The sequence below is a fragment of the Simochromis diagramma genome, unplaced genomic scaffold, assembly GCF_900408965.1.
Source record: "Simochromis diagramma unplaced genomic scaffold, fSimDia1.1 OVJJ01000516.1, whole genome shotgun sequence".
NCBI classification, from domain to species: domain Eukaryota; kingdom Metazoa; phylum Chordata; class Actinopteri; order Cichliformes; family Cichlidae; genus Simochromis; species Simochromis diagramma.
This window is the reverse complement of record NW_024386938.1, coordinates 1,287,449-1,304,216: the sequence shown is the minus strand read 5'-3', so window position 1 is coordinate 1,304,216 and position 16,768 is coordinate 1,287,449. Positions and strand designations below refer to the sequence as shown.

At 43.0% G+C, this 16,768-nt stretch overlaps 1 protein-coding gene across 1 annotated transcript; it reads right to left on the bottom strand.

The window, feature by feature from the left end:
* Positions 1-2,342: 2,342 nt before the first annotated feature.
* On the bottom strand, positions 2,343-12,981 carry rad23aa (RAD23 homolog A, nucleotide excision repair protein a). The gene is made up of 9 exons (XM_040037348.1): positions 12,693-12,981; positions 11,696-11,857; positions 11,366-11,568; positions 9,007-9,050; positions 8,340-8,467; positions 7,007-7,094; positions 5,713-5,843; positions 5,468-5,629; positions 2,343-5,347 (listed from the first exon to the last, which is right to left on the bottom strand). Exons 1-9 carry the CDS (start codon positions 12,756-12,758, stop codon positions 5,234-5,236), a joined length of 1,098 nt encoding a protein of 365 aa, XP_039893282.1. The 5' UTR covers positions 12,759-12,981; the 3' UTR covers positions 2,343-5,233.
* Positions 12,982-16,768: the final 3,787 nt, after the last annotated feature.

Here is a 16,768-nt window from a genome sequence, read left to right as displayed (position 1 = left end):
CACACAACTACCACGTGACGCATACTGCTCCGACGTGCTAAGGTCACTACCTGGGTTACGCCAAGTTTTGTGAGGTGCTTTTGTGATATTTAATGGATCGGATTACTTTTTTTTTCTCCCCGATATCAGATCCAGTAATTTAGGTCAGGATACCGATACTGCATATCGGATCGGTCCATCTCTAGTTACTACCACCTAATTCTTTGATACTGCCACTACTTTTAAATACAGGTATAAAGCCACAGTCTGTGGCACCATCAGATGGATACACTACATCACAGAGGTTCTCAGTTGGATTTAGGTCTGGGGACCTATGAGCACAGGTCCCTGTAAAGGCTGTTGGGCCCTTGGGCCACCCGCAGGCAGTATGTTTCTGACACTCTGACCACAAACATAACAGAACATTACATTACAGAGGAACCCACCCGAGGGATTGATCAAGTTTTATCTAATCCATCTAATCTAACATGCACGAGTATCCTGTTGGAGGTGATACTGTAGAGCTCTGGCAGTGCTCCTGTACTTCCCCGCATAAAGGAGCAGATACCGGTCCTGCAGCTGAGCTGATGATCTTCTACTATGATCTCCTGTCCAGCTCTTCTTAAGTAACACCCTGTCTCCTGGTATCCTCCCCACACTCTCACGACTGGGAGAAACTGCAGACCTGGTTGCCATAGGCTTACCTTGGAGGAGCTGAACGTTCAGCACAGGACTGTAGAAGTTTAGCCAAAAAAACAAACAAAACTAGAGCAAAATCAGTGAGGAGGGATCAAAAGAGCGCCAATGGTTTGTGTTCAGAACCAGCAAAAGCATTCCCTTCATGGGCGTGTGCACCTGGTGTCACTTTCATTTACACCAAAGGAGGTGAAATGAAATGGTTTCTGATTTCTAACTGGGGAGATTGGTGTCCTTGACAGTTAACTGACTGTATTTTGTACGGTGATGCCCGAGAGTTGCCTTTATTTTCTGAGCAGCTGACTGAGTATAATGCCACACTTGAGGAACACAGTAAAATCACATAGAACTGAAGAAATCTGGACATAAAGACGACCCATCATACTACTTGGTCTGTTGCTTCAGCACTTATGTGAGTATTCATTAATAAATGAATATTTACTGTTTTGGTCAACGTTAAATGCGAGTGACTCAAAACATTTGAGATTACTTTACAGGTGAACGAAAACTTCCACCTAACGATGCACTACTATGGCAAGTCCTGCATCCAGAGGCGATAAAGAAGTGTTGATAAGTGAGCCGTTAACTATCAAGATGTTTGTGAATTGCTGTCGTCTGTGGAGAGATGCAGTTTATCTTGTTTAGGACTACACGCCTCTAAAGGACCAAATCTGTGCAAAAATGTGGATTCAGTGTCATTTTCTGTCAGGTATCAGTGTCGTGACGTTCTGATTGCAAAGGCACCTTTTCCTTTTGAACATGAACTGCATAAGCAGCAGGCTATCACTGCTAAGGTGGGACGCACCAAGACAGTTAGTTGGAATTTTTTTAAGGACCATCCTGCGTGTTCCCCTGATCTAAAGCCAATTGAGAAGCTTTGATGGATTGATGGCAACGGAGGTTTACAAAAATGGAGAACAGTTCCAGATGCCATTCGTGCAGCCGTCTTCACCACTTGGAGAAATGTTCCCACTCACCTCATGGAAACACTTGCATCAAGCTTGCCGCAACAAAATTTTGAAGTGATCAACAATAACGATGCAGCTACTCATTACTGAGTTGGAACTTTGAGTTTTGATTTGGGGTGTTTGCAGGGTTTTTTGAGGTGTGGTCTTACAACTTCCTAACTTTTGATCAGCTGTAAAGCAGCCTGTTTCAGTTTAAGTCGCTTTGAATAAGCTGGATACTCGGAAAAATGTTTGGTCTCACTCTCATTTCTTCTTGTTGCGTGTTGAAGCTCGAATTGGAACCTAGTAAAGATCCAACCACGCAAAATATGATTTTTGCCATTTTTCAAGTGCACTGTACAAAGTAGGGTGAATGAGCTTAAACATTTCTATTTCAGTGGGTGTTGTGATTAACATTAACTATTTAGTGGCTTAAGATGACATATATGACATGATTAAGTGTGAGAACATGAGTGTTCATCCTTTCTACCACTGTTCTTTTCCCGTCCCGCTGACATTCCTCGGGTCTTGTGGTTGTCGACAACATTTCAGTTCAGCCTCACAATCCAACATGTTTTATGTGAAAACTATCAATAAATTCAGTATTGGCTGTAGTATGGAGCATATTTAACCACTAGGGGGCACCTCCTGACCAGGTGAGTGCATGATGCGCACAGCGAGTGAGATCCATGCCGATGCAAATGACACACAGAGTCAGAGGCCTGAAAGACTGCTGATATTTAATGTAGCACAGCATAGTCTAAGATCATGTTGATGCTGTAGGACAGCTGTCAGTATAAACTGCCCTCACGCGCACACAGGATGAGACTGCAGTTAACAGTTACCGTCTCCTTGCAGACCCGCATCAAGGTTTCCACACATCCCCACCTCACACACCACAAACCGGGGCCCCGTTCTCCGCGTGTGGACGCCTCAAGTCGTTCAAGGTTTGCTGATAATTTGATACGAGACCTGGACTGTTTTGGTTCTTTGAAGCCAGAGTTGTGGAATCCCACTTTTGCAGTAATTTTCTGATCCAAATGTCTTAATAAAATCCATACCTGCATCTTTAATCTTAACTGTATCTATGCATGACAAAAAACCCCAAAATTACGCACAACCCATTAAAAGATAGACATCAGAATGACAATGTATCTTCTTAAACACTAAAAATCCTAAATTGACCTGCAGAACTATTTGAAAGCTACTGTGCTGATTGGAGTTCCGGCTCCAGCTCCACGCACTGAGAACTTCATCCGAGGTTATCAGTCCTCAGAATGCTTTCAGATCAAATGAACTGTGCGACAATTCGCTCTGTTTTAGCCTGATAGCAGCACGTAGCTGGTTTTAGTCACCCCACACGTGTGAAGAACAGGGCCCGGGTCAGCAAAGCTTCAAAACAGTAATCTGTAGTGGGTCATGAGCCCGTGTGAACATACGGTGGGTATGATGGTGACGATGGATCAGATCTGTTCCTCACATTGCTCCTCATTAGCTGCTTTGTGTGCACTGGTAGCCTTCAATCCAACCCGTGCGCGCCTCCGTGTTGATCAACACTACTGCAAAGTAAGAGCACGGCCTTATGATCGGCGGCAGGTGTGCAAGGGCCAACATCTCAAGTGAGTTTGACTCAACCTCAGTGGGTTTTTGTTCTTAATGATAACTGCACATTACACACGGTAACAGGAGGCTAGCTAATCAGACTATAAAGGGAACAGCAGCATGTTTCTCTGCGTGGCCCTCTCAGACTCCGTGTCACAACATTCAGACAATGACGGAGTGAATTTAGCATAACTGAATCTCTGCTTTATTCACGCTCCTATTTAGCCACATCACTTTAAATTCAGTTTGCCACAGACCAGGATGATTACAGGTCATCTGCTCCACGAGGAAGCTGAAGGCTTATTTGATTTCCAGACCTTTCCTTTCCTTTTTTAGTGTCCGAAAGCTGATTTAGAAGGAAACTCAAATTTAAAAAAGAAAAAGCTTTTGTAAACACCCAGACATGTCACTGTATCAAGGTAGTAATCAGACAATGAGTTCACTTGTTCTTAAAGGGGAACTATCATGCTCACTTTTAGCACTGCATTTTTATTCTTGGACTCTGCTAGAGAGGCGACGGAAGACTCGCAGCTCAAAATAATCCTCATCTTAAACTAGACTCAAGTTTCCCCCAAGAAACAGAAGATCTGAGCAGCAGGTGGGTGGGGACGCCCCTCTCTGTGACATCATACAGAGCCAAGAGAAGAAAAACTGCCTGAAAGTGATCATTTAAAGCAGTCAGACACCTGCCTCATGTGTATATACACATGGATCGTTAGTTGAAACTCGTTGCTATGTTTATTATTCCATAATTTTAACACTACATAAATATGACAGAATAAAGGAAAAGCATAACAAGTCTACTCTGATGCAACCTGTTAGAAAAAGAAGAGGTGGCTACAAAGCTCTGCTAATTAACGCTTTAGATGACGCAGTCTTCTCTGAAAGTCTGTGAGTGAAATTCTTTAACATAAATTCGCTGCATTAGGTCATTCATTCCTCGTGATTATTGTAGGTTTTTTCCTTCATGATTGTCAATTTAGACGTTTGTCTCTTCGAAAGCTTAAAGCCTCATGAGTATGAAGCGATGCAAAGCCATGATGGTGGCCTGGCACTGCTAATCCTCGGCACGCACACCTGCCACCACAAATTAGAGCCGTGTTCTTACGGAGAACACCACAGATGTTTATGAGTAGTGTTAATTGGCACCAGAAGCTATCAGCGCACATAAAACCCTCAGATGTTTGAGCGGGCGGGCACAGTGTTTGCAGAGACTCCTGACTGGGCAGCACAAAGTGAGGAACAGGAAAAGCAGATACTCGTTTGTCAGTTTAGTTCTCATGTGGGCCGATGGTTCCCAGCAACGTCACGTCAGACACAGAGGAAACAAGGGGGGCAGCAAGAACCAGTCCATCTATGTTGTTCCTCCACTGTTAGCTTCCAACACACGAGCAGTTTATACACACACGCACAGACACACAAACACGCTCGCACACGTGCGGTGAGGGGTAATGTGCTTCCTTACAATCGCGGCTACAGCATTAACAAACTTAGAGAATGCCAGATCGATTACTTTTTCAGCTTAACTGTATCGCATCCATCTGCACAGGCATACGTGGACACACACGCAGACACGAGCACGCACTCTCACTGCCCCGCCCCCCCCCCCCCACCCGAATGTTCACAAAGCGCGTCTAAAATCAAATTATAGATCTCCCCTAAACAAACCCCACACATTCCATTGGAATTCACGTGGATTTCATAATTCTTCCACTTTTTTTTTCTTCTTTAAAACCGCCCCGACCTTCCTGCACACAACCGTCGACCTTGTGTACTTGTAATCCCTCCGAAACCTAAACCCTCCCCCGTCTCCCCTTCCCATCCCCCTGCCCCGCCACCCCTCTTCTCCCACCCCCCTCCACCCTTCTCCCGTCACTGGCTTCCCCCCCTCCTGTTTGGGATGAGCTGAGGTTGTACAGTAAAATCTGGGGGTGCAGTCTTTATGCTGAGCTGAAGAAGAGGGGTGAAGGGTAGGAGGGAGGAGCAGGAAGGCAGTGACCCTCTGCCGTTCAGTCGTCTTCCAGTCCCTGGTTGAGGAGAAAGTTGGCCGCCAGGTTCTCGTTCTTCTCGCAGGCAAAGTAGGCCTGAATGACCAGCGCCTCAGGGAAACCCAGCGCTTTTAACTGCTCCGTTGGAAGTCATGGAAGAGCAGAGGAAGGAGAAGAGGAAGATGGGCGTTTAAAACCAACCGCCTTTTTTTAATTAAAGAAAGTGCCGATGTTTAGCCTTTACTCTTCGCTCACCCTTTCAATGGCTTCCTTCTCCTGAGGTGTAACCTGGATGTAGTTGACAGGCGCGCCTTCCTCCCCTGCTGCCCCCATCTCTCCAACCTCTGGTGCATCTCCCCCCTCTCCCACTGGTTCGTTCAACATCTGGATAAACAGCTCCTGATGCTGACTGATTTGCTAGTTGGGAGAGGAAAAAAAAGAAAATGTAAAAAGCTTCTCACAGAGACGAGCAGCAGGAGGACTCGGACAGGCTGTGGTACCTGTAGAAGCTGAGGATTCTCCCGGCCTAGCTGCTGGAGGAGAGCGGGAAGCAGGGCGGGGTTCTGCTGGATGGCCTGTCTCATGTGCAGGAACTGGGGCTGAGTGCGCAGGAATGCAAGCGGGTTCTCTCCTAGAGCACAAAAAGAATGAGCAACAGTGAGAGTTTTGTCCTCTTTCAACATTTCCACCAGGAAACTTGTGCGAGCCTGCAGCTGTGACCCATGTGTGTGTTTGGGATTAGTTACATCAACAATGTTGCACACTATGACTGCAGCACGACCAGCTCAAACAGCTAATCACTTATTCTTTGATAGCAAAGACTGAACAGCTGTGCTGCATGCATTCATGTCCACAAGGACCGTGATGTCATTTTAACACCACTCTAATTTTGCCTCTGCACACCACCAGCGGCTTTTAATTCAAATCTTGCATCTGCTCAAGCTGTCATGTAGTCACAGGCCTCACTGGGCCATCAAACTAAGTCATTTGTCTAATTATTTTTGAGGATCTGAAGATGGATGACTGTGTACAAGTCACCCAGCCCCCCAAAATGAACTGAGGAATCTTTTTGTTAGATGATGTAAGAAATGTAAGATATAGTTACTGATTTTTAAAGGTAGTCTTTTCTAGTCTTACAATTATTACCAAAAACCTTCTTCCACTCAACCTCCTCCACAGCATCCAGAAATGTACACGATCTATCAAACACTGAACCCTTGATGTATTATTAAACATGAAGCGATGCTACAAGTCAGTACGCACAGCTAAATATGAAACTTTACATTATGTTTGTAACTAATGACTTCTCCCATAATCCCAAACAAGCTGTTACAGCCTTGGAACAGGCTGCATAGTAAAGAGTGTATTTCTATCCATGCATGCAGATCCACGATGAGTCTCCTGGTAAACTAACTGGAAATCAGAAAGAGGCTACAGGTGAGCTGCAAGTCTGCAGTGATGTGATGGACGTGCAGGTTTGATGCCACCTAACAGGTTTAACAACACTTCATACAAGCCTGTGGTGGAGAACCGCTTAGCCACTACTGAGTCACGATGAGTCATCTTGCAGTGACAGTTATTAAGTGTAGCTGTGTCTACACCCCTGCAGCAGTCACACATTCCAGCGCTCTGGAAAAAATCGTATTTTTGACGCGAGACGTGTTTTTTCTACCTTTTAAAATCAAAGCTTACACAGTGCCAGTGACTGTGCTGTTTGTCACACAGCTGACAGAGATGCACAAACACACTTGACACCATGTTTGTGTTTGGATCACAGCGAGTCGGATGCCCTACCTTCTGGTACAGACGGAGCTTCTGTGGTTCCAGATGTGGGAGCCTGCGCTGGGGGATTACTCTCCTGGACTGGGCTGCTAGGGATACCCTGCAAACAACAATACAACTGTCAATCACACCCACAGACATTTAAGCAGGCTAAGAGCATTAAAGTCTACGGTCATACGGTCATTCTGCAATAGCCACGCTCTGTGGCACACAGGCATATTTCACTCTTTATATACCACAACAACATCAACACAACAGCTAACAGCCACAACCAATAGTAGATATGCAAAGACATGTTTGGCAGTTAGAATTCATCTATTATTTCTTGCCAGTTAGAAAGTACATCGACATCCTATGTTTTCACTCATAAATCAAATGCTACATTTTTTTAAAAGAATAAAAACATAATCAAAACATTGAAGTTTTTATTTGACATCATGCTTGAGATTTATCCGCCATATTGGACATAACGCAAACCAGTTGCTAGGGAAATGTGTGGTTGCTGGATGTCTCCAAATACTCTACAAGCTGAGCAGCAGCACAACGTGAGAAACTGACGCAAACCAGAGACGGAGAACAATGGCCTGTACAGTCAGAGCTGTTCCTACGCGCTCCAGCAACAGGTTTCCAAAGGAGCAACTTTCACTTTGAAGGCAAACTGTCTCCGCTTCAGGTTTATGTTGCACAGATTCAAAACAGCTCCAAGAGCAGCTGAACAGCACTTGTGTACACGTCTGTCACTTTCATTCACACTAGGACAGCAGCTATGTGCTACTGACCACTCAATGAATACATGTCTTTCCCGAGGGACAGGTGGTTGCCAAGAGGTGACTGACCAGTGTGCAGGCCTGTTTGACGGGCTTCAGCAACATTTTCCCTCAGTACCAGTGGTTGCCAGATAGTCTCTAGGCCTGTGTGACTGCTCCCACTGTCACCATGAGTCCAAACTGGTTATTGGTCACATGTTTGCAAAACCTCAATACTTTTCCTGAGCCCATGTGAAGGATGAGTATTTCTGTCTGTTGGTCTGTTAAATTAGAGCTTACTGTAACTAATATTTGCAGAAATGCTCTTTTAAAAGACCAACATGTCTGTCTGTGCTGCAAACACCTGAGAGTGAGTCTCCGATACACACAGAAACAGATGAAAGCCATTTTAGCCGCACTTATGGCTACTGTGGCTGAATCACTCATCTCTGTATGCAAACATCTCCCTAGTGTCTCAGCATCACCAGCAGCAGCAATGCAGCTACTGTGTTTTCATGCAGTATGCATTGTGGAGAGTGACGCCCACCACCTTGACTAGCTCGTGTTATAACCCCCTCCCGTTGATGTGTGTGACGTACAGTAAGAAGGTACTCCACGGCTCTGTGGGGGTTGTTGAAACTGGCCCGTAGCGCAGCCACAACTCTCTCCCTTTCATAGCCCATAGACATGATCTCCGTCAGCATCGCCTCATACTCCGCTCCGGTCACTGAAAGGGCAGATGTAAACGTTTGAAACAAACATGGTATGCTTGTTTGCAAATCAACACATTTTTAAAAAAAATATCCTCTGAAATTTCATCAAACATTTATCGTACTGACAAATTAAATCCACTTTGTACAATCGAGACAACTTTCAGACTCCGAGCTTTTACCATGAAAACACTGAAATAGAATCTCAGCAAACTTTTTATTACAACATGATTTAAACAGAATCACTTTGCGCATACACTCCCCTCTCTTATAATGGGAATCCCCCGTTACTCATAGGCACAACAAGAGGCGGCTTGCGTTTGTCAGAGCCTAAATATAGAAATGGCATGTAGCACACTGCAGCCAGTTAAGTCCCACTTTTACAACAGTAACAGCTTCTGGTAGTTCATGTAAGCGTTACACAACACAGGCTATTGTCTGTCTCTGTACAGTTCACTTTTAACAGCTACTTTTTAAATAAAGCTATTTCATTAAGACAGGCGCAGCTGCTTTTATCCGATCCTGTGATGTAAGTCTGATAGCTTGCTTGACCTACCCAGCGTCGAGGATGCATCCAGGCCCTGACTTCCACCACTGGAGCTACAAAAAAGAAAGTTGGAGCGAGGGAAAAAATATACATTAGACAGGTTTCCTGTGATTTCATGTGAACGGAGGAGAGAGGCACCAGGCAATGGTGATGGAGGTGAGCTTGGTGATCAACATCTGTTCCATCCAATTAACAAAACAAACAAAACAAACAAAATCATACAGGCAATGGTTAAACTGGATTAAAACACATTTACAAAAAACAACAACAAAACAAACACGAACAACAAAACCTTCTCAGTTGCTTCTAAAAGCCTGTGGACTTGATGTCCCACAGAAAGTCTAAAATATAATATTCACTCCTATACGCTTGGCCTTTCTTAACCTTCCTCACAGCATTAGCAATTAGCCAAGAGAGTCCGCTGATCACGTAACGTCAACAAGCGGACATTTCTCAAACAACCACAAATTTCACAAAACTCAAAAAACACAAACTCTGGTGTAACTTCAGACAATTTTATCACCAACAACACTGGAGATAAAGCAAGTTCAGATTAGTCAGGAGGCTGCTGCATTAAACTGACTGACTAAGCAGGTAAGCTAACATTAGCTAACATGATGAGCATAACTAAAAGCTGGTTTTAATGCCCATACAACCAACTGTATGGCTCAGTCAGGGAAAACTAGGGTCGAGCTTAGGATTTCTGTTGGGTAACATTAGCTAAAACTTGTTTGCCTGATTTCAGGCATAAACACTAGACTTGAACTACAGTGTCTATGCCAGCTAATTAACCCAAAGCACAGGGAGGCGATCTTTCTAGCAAACTTTTTTTTTAATTGAATTATCAGATAACAGTATAAATTTGATGCTACCAGATTCCAATACCAGTTGTAGCTAGGCTAACTGTAGCTTTTTTGCTTGCCATCGTTGTTGCTGGCAACTCACTCCCAAGTGGAAGTCCTAGTTAAAAAGCTTTTCAAATCACTAAATGAGTTATGATGCTAAATTATTTATTATACCACATAATGGTGCATAGTAAGTAACGGTAATAATTAGTGGTACACAGATAGTTGGGCAGCTGCAACTCTGTTGAACAGTTTATTCAAAGCCATTGTCAGTATGCAGATTTAACTATACATGAGTCCGGTACATACAAGCAGGTCAACTCCTGCTCAGACACACTGGAAATGTTTAAAATGGTTTTATTACAGACTAATCATGCACATCTCTTTTTCCAAGGTATGCCTGCTAAATACAAAGCATAACATTTTGGTTTGTAATTTAGCTAACTTATTGACAAACATGAAGCCTAAGAGCAGATCCCACAGATTTCGATTCTAAGCAGCTGAATGACGGACAGGAAAGCACAGGATGACACGAGACAGAAAAGGGGATGGCTCGCTAGTTATCTGCAGCTGATCTTTGACCAAAAAAAGACAGGATTGATTTCCACTACAAATCTCACTCTAAGAGAATTTCTATATTTGATGGTGATTCTCTTAAATTGATAAATAGAATTTTATTTTAGTCACCAGATGAGGCAGCCCAACCAAGAGTCCATGTGCATGGGAAGCTCTCCAGTTATGAGTTGTGTGCTCGGGTTAAAACTCTCCCTATTCATATCTTAAAAGTTATCAGCTGTGATATTGACTTGAACAAGTCCTATAATATGTTTTATTACTAAAATGTAATACCTACAGTTGTTTTCATTATTCATTAATCGAGCCGACTGGTTTCTAACAACCAAAGACGGTCGGCTGTATGTCTACAACCAGACAGATATCCACTTAACATGATAAACAGAAGCATTAATCAATGGCTTATCAGCTTGGAGAATTTAAAAAAGGAAAAAGAAATGACTAATTTATGATTGTAATTTCCCACCAATCACTTGATTAATGCACAGTTCTTACAGCTCTAAACATTTCTCACTTACATTCTGGAAAATATGATGTAGTGACATCATCCAGTTTTCTCCTTTATCAGAGTAAACTTTAATGATCAGCATGGCCAATTATCACAGGCAATATTTGCCATTTTTAAAGCTATTGGAATTATTACACTTTGACACATTTTCCTATAAAATAGTTAAGAATGTGCAGGGCTGGCTCTGATGCAGGCCTGAAAAGAGCAGGAGGCAGGACACAGGATGTTCAATTGCTAGCTGTGACTTTGCCTACACTCTTCTCACACTGGCACAAATTAGGTGCATTCAGAAACCAGACAGACTCTATAATATGACACTGGCTGGTTAAAGGCTGTTTAATGTCCGAGCTGTCCAGATCATACAATTATCTCCATTTAGTAGTGTCTACACGAGTTCAGCTGGCAGTGCAGAAAAACAGCTTTAGTAATAGAGAGAGTGTACCTAGCTGGTTGTTGTGGTTCTGTGGCTACGGCACTTGACTCCTCTTTGGCCTCCCCGCTAGGAATGGGGACAGCTGCAGGGGCAGGGGCTGGGGCTGGAGTTGGGTTTGTAGTCGGGGCAGCTGTTGATGTGGAGCCAGAGTCCTGTACTGGGGGTTTGGGTGCTTCTGAGACTGATGGTGAGGCTGCAACTGCAGGCTTAGCCTTTTGTTTATTAAAAAAAAAAAAAAAAAAAGGTGCTATTAGACTATCAACATATTGTTAAATCTGTTTAACAGGAAAAGAAGCCAAATACACTGATGCCAGCCACAAGTATTAATTAGGATCTCACCTTGGACACCATCACTACAACAAAGTTCTTCTCATCAATTTTGTAGTCCTTAATTGGTGTGTCATCTTGCAAAATTTTCCCAGCATATATCAGCTTCTGCCCGGACACAGGAAAGTTGTCTTTTCCCCTTTCTGCTTCTATCTTCTCTTTCAAGGCCTTCACCTAATAATAATAACAAAACAAGAAACAAAAACCACCCCAGGACTCATTATTATCCATGACATGTCCTCCAGTGCTTGTAATACCAGAGGTTTAATATTAGATGACCGGCTTTCCTTCAAGTCATTACAAAGCAGGGAGTCATCCTAGCTGACTTCAGCTTTAAAGTTAGGTCTCCTAAAGCTATAAAATGCAGTGGTCCATTTCACACCTGGTCTATTACGTGTTTACTAAAAACTAAATTTTGGAATGTCACAAGAATTATATCCACTGAGAGTATGCTCGTACTATTTCATTATAATATATCACTTAACAATGGGCCCTGCAAGCTACACCTTCGGATGTGAGGACATGCTAATAGAAAGAGTCAGTTTCTGAGTGAAGCTAATCGCAATTGGCAGTGTCATAGGCGTTAGCATTAGCAATCACGAGCGTAGTCCACAGCTTGCGTTCATCAAAAAATATTAGATTTAAATCCTAACCCATATCACTCTTTAACAAAGAGTAGTAGCCACACCCGCGAAACAATATTTAAATTATGAAAAAAGTCGTTTAAAACTGTGTCGCTATGACTTTGATAATGGGCTACTCTGCTAGCTAGCTTGCTAACGCTAACTCATCACAGAAGTGAGGCGTCGCGTTGTTTTGCGGTTTCTTGTGGGTTGCCTCTTTGTAACGTGTGCGACTACTGCGAAACCTCCAGTCGAGTCTAGTTGTTAGTCGTTCTTTAATGTGTAATATAAATGAATGGGAAGCTGTCGGGTCTTCACGCAAAGCCAAAACACAGGTCCCGCAGCTAGCACTGTTAGCTTAAAGCACGTTAGCTATAGCCACTCACCGTTTGTTCGGGGTCTATCTCAATCTGAATAGTCTGCTGCTGCAGCGTTTTAAGTGTGATCTGCATGGTAGCGGCGACTGACGCTGGGTCAGAGGTGCTTCAAACGGAGAAACAGCTGCTCGCTAAACAGTTAATTTGTTTTTAAAGTTGGCGTTTCGGGTAAGATAACAACTAGCCGAGAAATGTGTGTATCCATGAGCATTCAGCAACTCGCCATCTTTGGTGACAAGTTGGTGGTGCGGCGAGGAAAGCTCCGCCAGAGATCTCGCGTTCACGTGCTCTGCTCCGTGACTATGGCAAGCTATGGGGTTTCTATCTACACAGTCATTTGGAATAGACAGCGTGTCCACATGGGACAATTATTATGAAAATATGGCCAATTAGAGTTACAACAAGTTAAAGTCAGAAAACTTCATGTTATTGTAAAATTTAGTTTATATTATCTGAAATGTGACAAAACAATAACATTAACGAACTGGTAGTTAAATAACATGGTCAGAATTATATGAATCTTTATAAGTCTGTTTTGTTGCAAATCAATTAAAATAAACAAAAGAATCAATCTTGTGATTGGGTCACGGCAACTGCTACAATAGAGGGCACCCACAGACCTTTTTAAGCAGCAGCTGTTTTTGTATGACACAGTCTGTAAATCAAGCTGTGTAATGATTTCAATTCTGTACCTACAGAGAACAAAGCGTTTTAAACGTTTAGTAACACCTGTGGCGTGGATGCAGTGTGTGTGTCCGTCTGTATCAAACTATAAACACAAAGTCCAGAACGCTTAATAATTACATTGGGCTCATGAAGAAAATATTCAAGTTGGAAATGCTTACTGACCTAAACACTCACCGGCCAGGTCATGACTTTCATGTCAATATGGACCAAAGTCTCTTAGGGATGTTTTCCAGCACCTTGTTGAATCTATGCCGTGAAGACTTAAAGCAGTTCTGAAGGGAAAAGGCGGACCCGGTACTAGCAAGATGTACCTAAAGACACGGTGAATGTATGTTCAATGAGAAGAAAATGACATAACAACAGTCAGTGGAAACCAAAACCATCAGCCCTTATCAGACTGGATTTAAATTATACCAATTATGGAAACTAAAAATTCTCCAAGTGTTCATTTTTTCTTTTTCTTTCTTTTGTTTTGTTTTTTGAGAGAAGTACTGTCGTTGTGTCTATTATCCCATTATTAATAGATTACCGAAGATATCCAAAGTTTGCCTTTTGCATGGCCACTTTCCTGTGGTGCTTCGATTAGAAATCTACCACATATCTGAACACAAGTACACGAAAGATCCACTTTTTAGCTCCTTACTGAAATTGAAATATTACGTAGAGTAACTACAAAAAAGGCAAAATACAATTCACATCCTTTAACATCCACCAGAGGGCGCTGCAGCTTCCTCTGGACCTTCTTCCCAGGCTTTGCAGCGCTTTGGGCACAGATAGTTGTGCTACAATAACAGATAGTTGTGCTACAATAACAGTCCCATATAAACTCAGCCCTGTATTGATCACAACTGTAAAGTTTAGTTACTCTATGTTGCGCATTGACAAAAACTACCTATAAGGTACACACACACACACACACACACACACGGTGAAAGCAGTTTGGAGAATGGTTTGTTGGCATCTTGTTCAAACACACACTGCAAGCACGCAATTTATCAGTAATCAGTGCAGTTTAGTGTTACAGTCACCAGAGGGCAGAGTTTGACCACTCCGAAACACATTCTGATTGAAATGAAGAGGGAATAGAAAACATGGGACATTTTTGAGCAATAAAAACCAGCATGTGTGTGAGAGAGATTGTGTTTGTATGTGAGGCTGCTTTGGTTGTTTAACTGAAGCCTTGTGGATGCAAAGGTTGGCGAGTTTACTCAGAGTTACACGACTGTGCCTTTTGAGAAACACGGGGAATGAGGAAATAGCTTGTTTCCATTTTACAAACCTTTAGATGAATGTAAACTGTGGTAGGTGCTACAGTAATCTGTAATATAATAGCCTATGTGTGTGATTTGTTACAAATGCAAACAACAATGTGCACATTCATTGAGCCAACGATCAGTCAAGTCTTGAGCCAGCTTTGTGACATCAATTTTTTATCAAGTTACCCTCCTTCCATCGTTCACTGCCAGGTTTGCGAGGGTCTCCCTGTCGGTTCTCTCCCGCGGCTCCTCATCCTCCTCCTGATCATCCTCCTATTCTTCTCAAGATTTTTTTCCCCCTTTCAACCTTTATTATACTTGCATTTGGTGATTTTTGTCACACCTGATGCTACCTCTACCAAAGTGGCTTACCCTGTTTTGTGTGAAATCAGGAGAAAAAGGCTGAGGGCTACGAGGGGAGAGATCACGGAAGAACAGAGGGAAGTGAAGACAAGATTAGAAAGAGAGCGGAGAGAGGAAGGAACAGAGGGATGAGTGATGAAGTGAAAGGAGAAGGGTGTCAAAGGGGGAACGGCTGGAGCATAAGAGATTGATGAAGAAGAATGAGAGACGGTGTGTGTGTGTGTGTGTGTGTGTGTGTGTGTGTGTGTGTGTGTGTGTGTGTGTGTAAGAGAGAGGATGGTGCCCTAAATGTGTGTTCATCTGGGTTAATTCTCAAGGACAGGAACTATTAAAGATTAACAACCAACCACCATGTTTTATTGAGACCAGCCGCATTTGCAGGCATATGGCTCTAAACACAGACCCACTTAAATGTCTGTGATTGTGTGTCCGCTTTTGTGTGCATGTGTGTGTTTTTCTGGAGGCTTTTATTTTGTTCAAACAAAACGACAGTCTTTTCTAGGAAGATATGACTGTAAGCTTGGCTGTTTGCTGGAGTGCTGCAGTCAAACCTCGATTACATCAGCCTCACTTAAGCCACACACCTGACAATAGAGTGCTACAGTATTATGGAGTTAACCAGAAACTGCAAATAATGGCTGTTAAATGATCTCTTGGATGTATGGAAGAAGCATTTACAAAGTAAATAAAACACTAAATCTTGGTGCCACTACTCACCAAATCTGACACCACGACTGTCTGGTTAAAAGCATCGAGGGGCAGCCACATTTAAAACGATATGTGGAGACCATAGAAAGCCAGTGCAAGTGTGACGCAAATTAGGTGTCCAGACTTTAAAGTGAGTGATTAAAGTGATTAAGCAGTTAGAGCCAAAGATACAGCCGATTAACACGATAAGGTGGCAAATACATTAGACAGTTATCTAGGCAACCAGAGCATGGAGCCATCTTCTAGAGTGAAGCCCAACCGCTGATATTGAAATTAAAAAAACTAAAGAAGGGATGGGAGAAACACCATTCAACCATGTTCGAGTACTGATTTAGCATAGTTTGTCCACCAGAGGGCACTCTGAAACGTCTCAGATGCCACCGCAGAGCGTAACAATCGGCTGTTCCAAGCAGTGTTGGGCAGAGCGTAAATGAGTGTGCGTGACATGTTATGATAATAAAACAAGCTTATTTTTTAAATTCCATTATCATATTATCTTAGTAATTACTCATAAGTAACTGCACATGACCAAAATATCAGATTTATCTAAAAAATTCTATATCGGTCGGGCTCTATTCTTGAAACACTGTAACAGTTTTTATTGATGACTCCCCAATCTAGCTGTTAACACAAGTGGGTGGCATGTATTCCTGTCTTATACAGGCTATACCAGCTATATTATTTCAACATGCTGCAGCCAAAAGTCTTATATACCAGCAGTCTAAGGAGCTTGGAAAGAAAAGCGTCTGGACTTCCTTAAGTTGCTTGAAGACGTTTCACCTCTCATCCGAGAAGCTTCTTCAGTTCTAGGGTGGGGAGAGTCCCAGATTTAAGTTGTAGGGGATTGTCCCCCAAGAGGGTCACGAACCTCCTGTTGATCCTCTACCTAATCACACAAGCCAAGGTGTGAAAATGGGTGTAGGTCGCAATCAGCCAAGGTTTCAGGTGAACTCATTGTGAAGCCTGGCCCCACCCAACTTTAGATTGCTTGAGGTCAGATGGCCCAGGATGTGAGTGACGTTAAGGCGTCTGGGAAGGATCTCAAAATTGGATTATAGATGGCAGACAGTT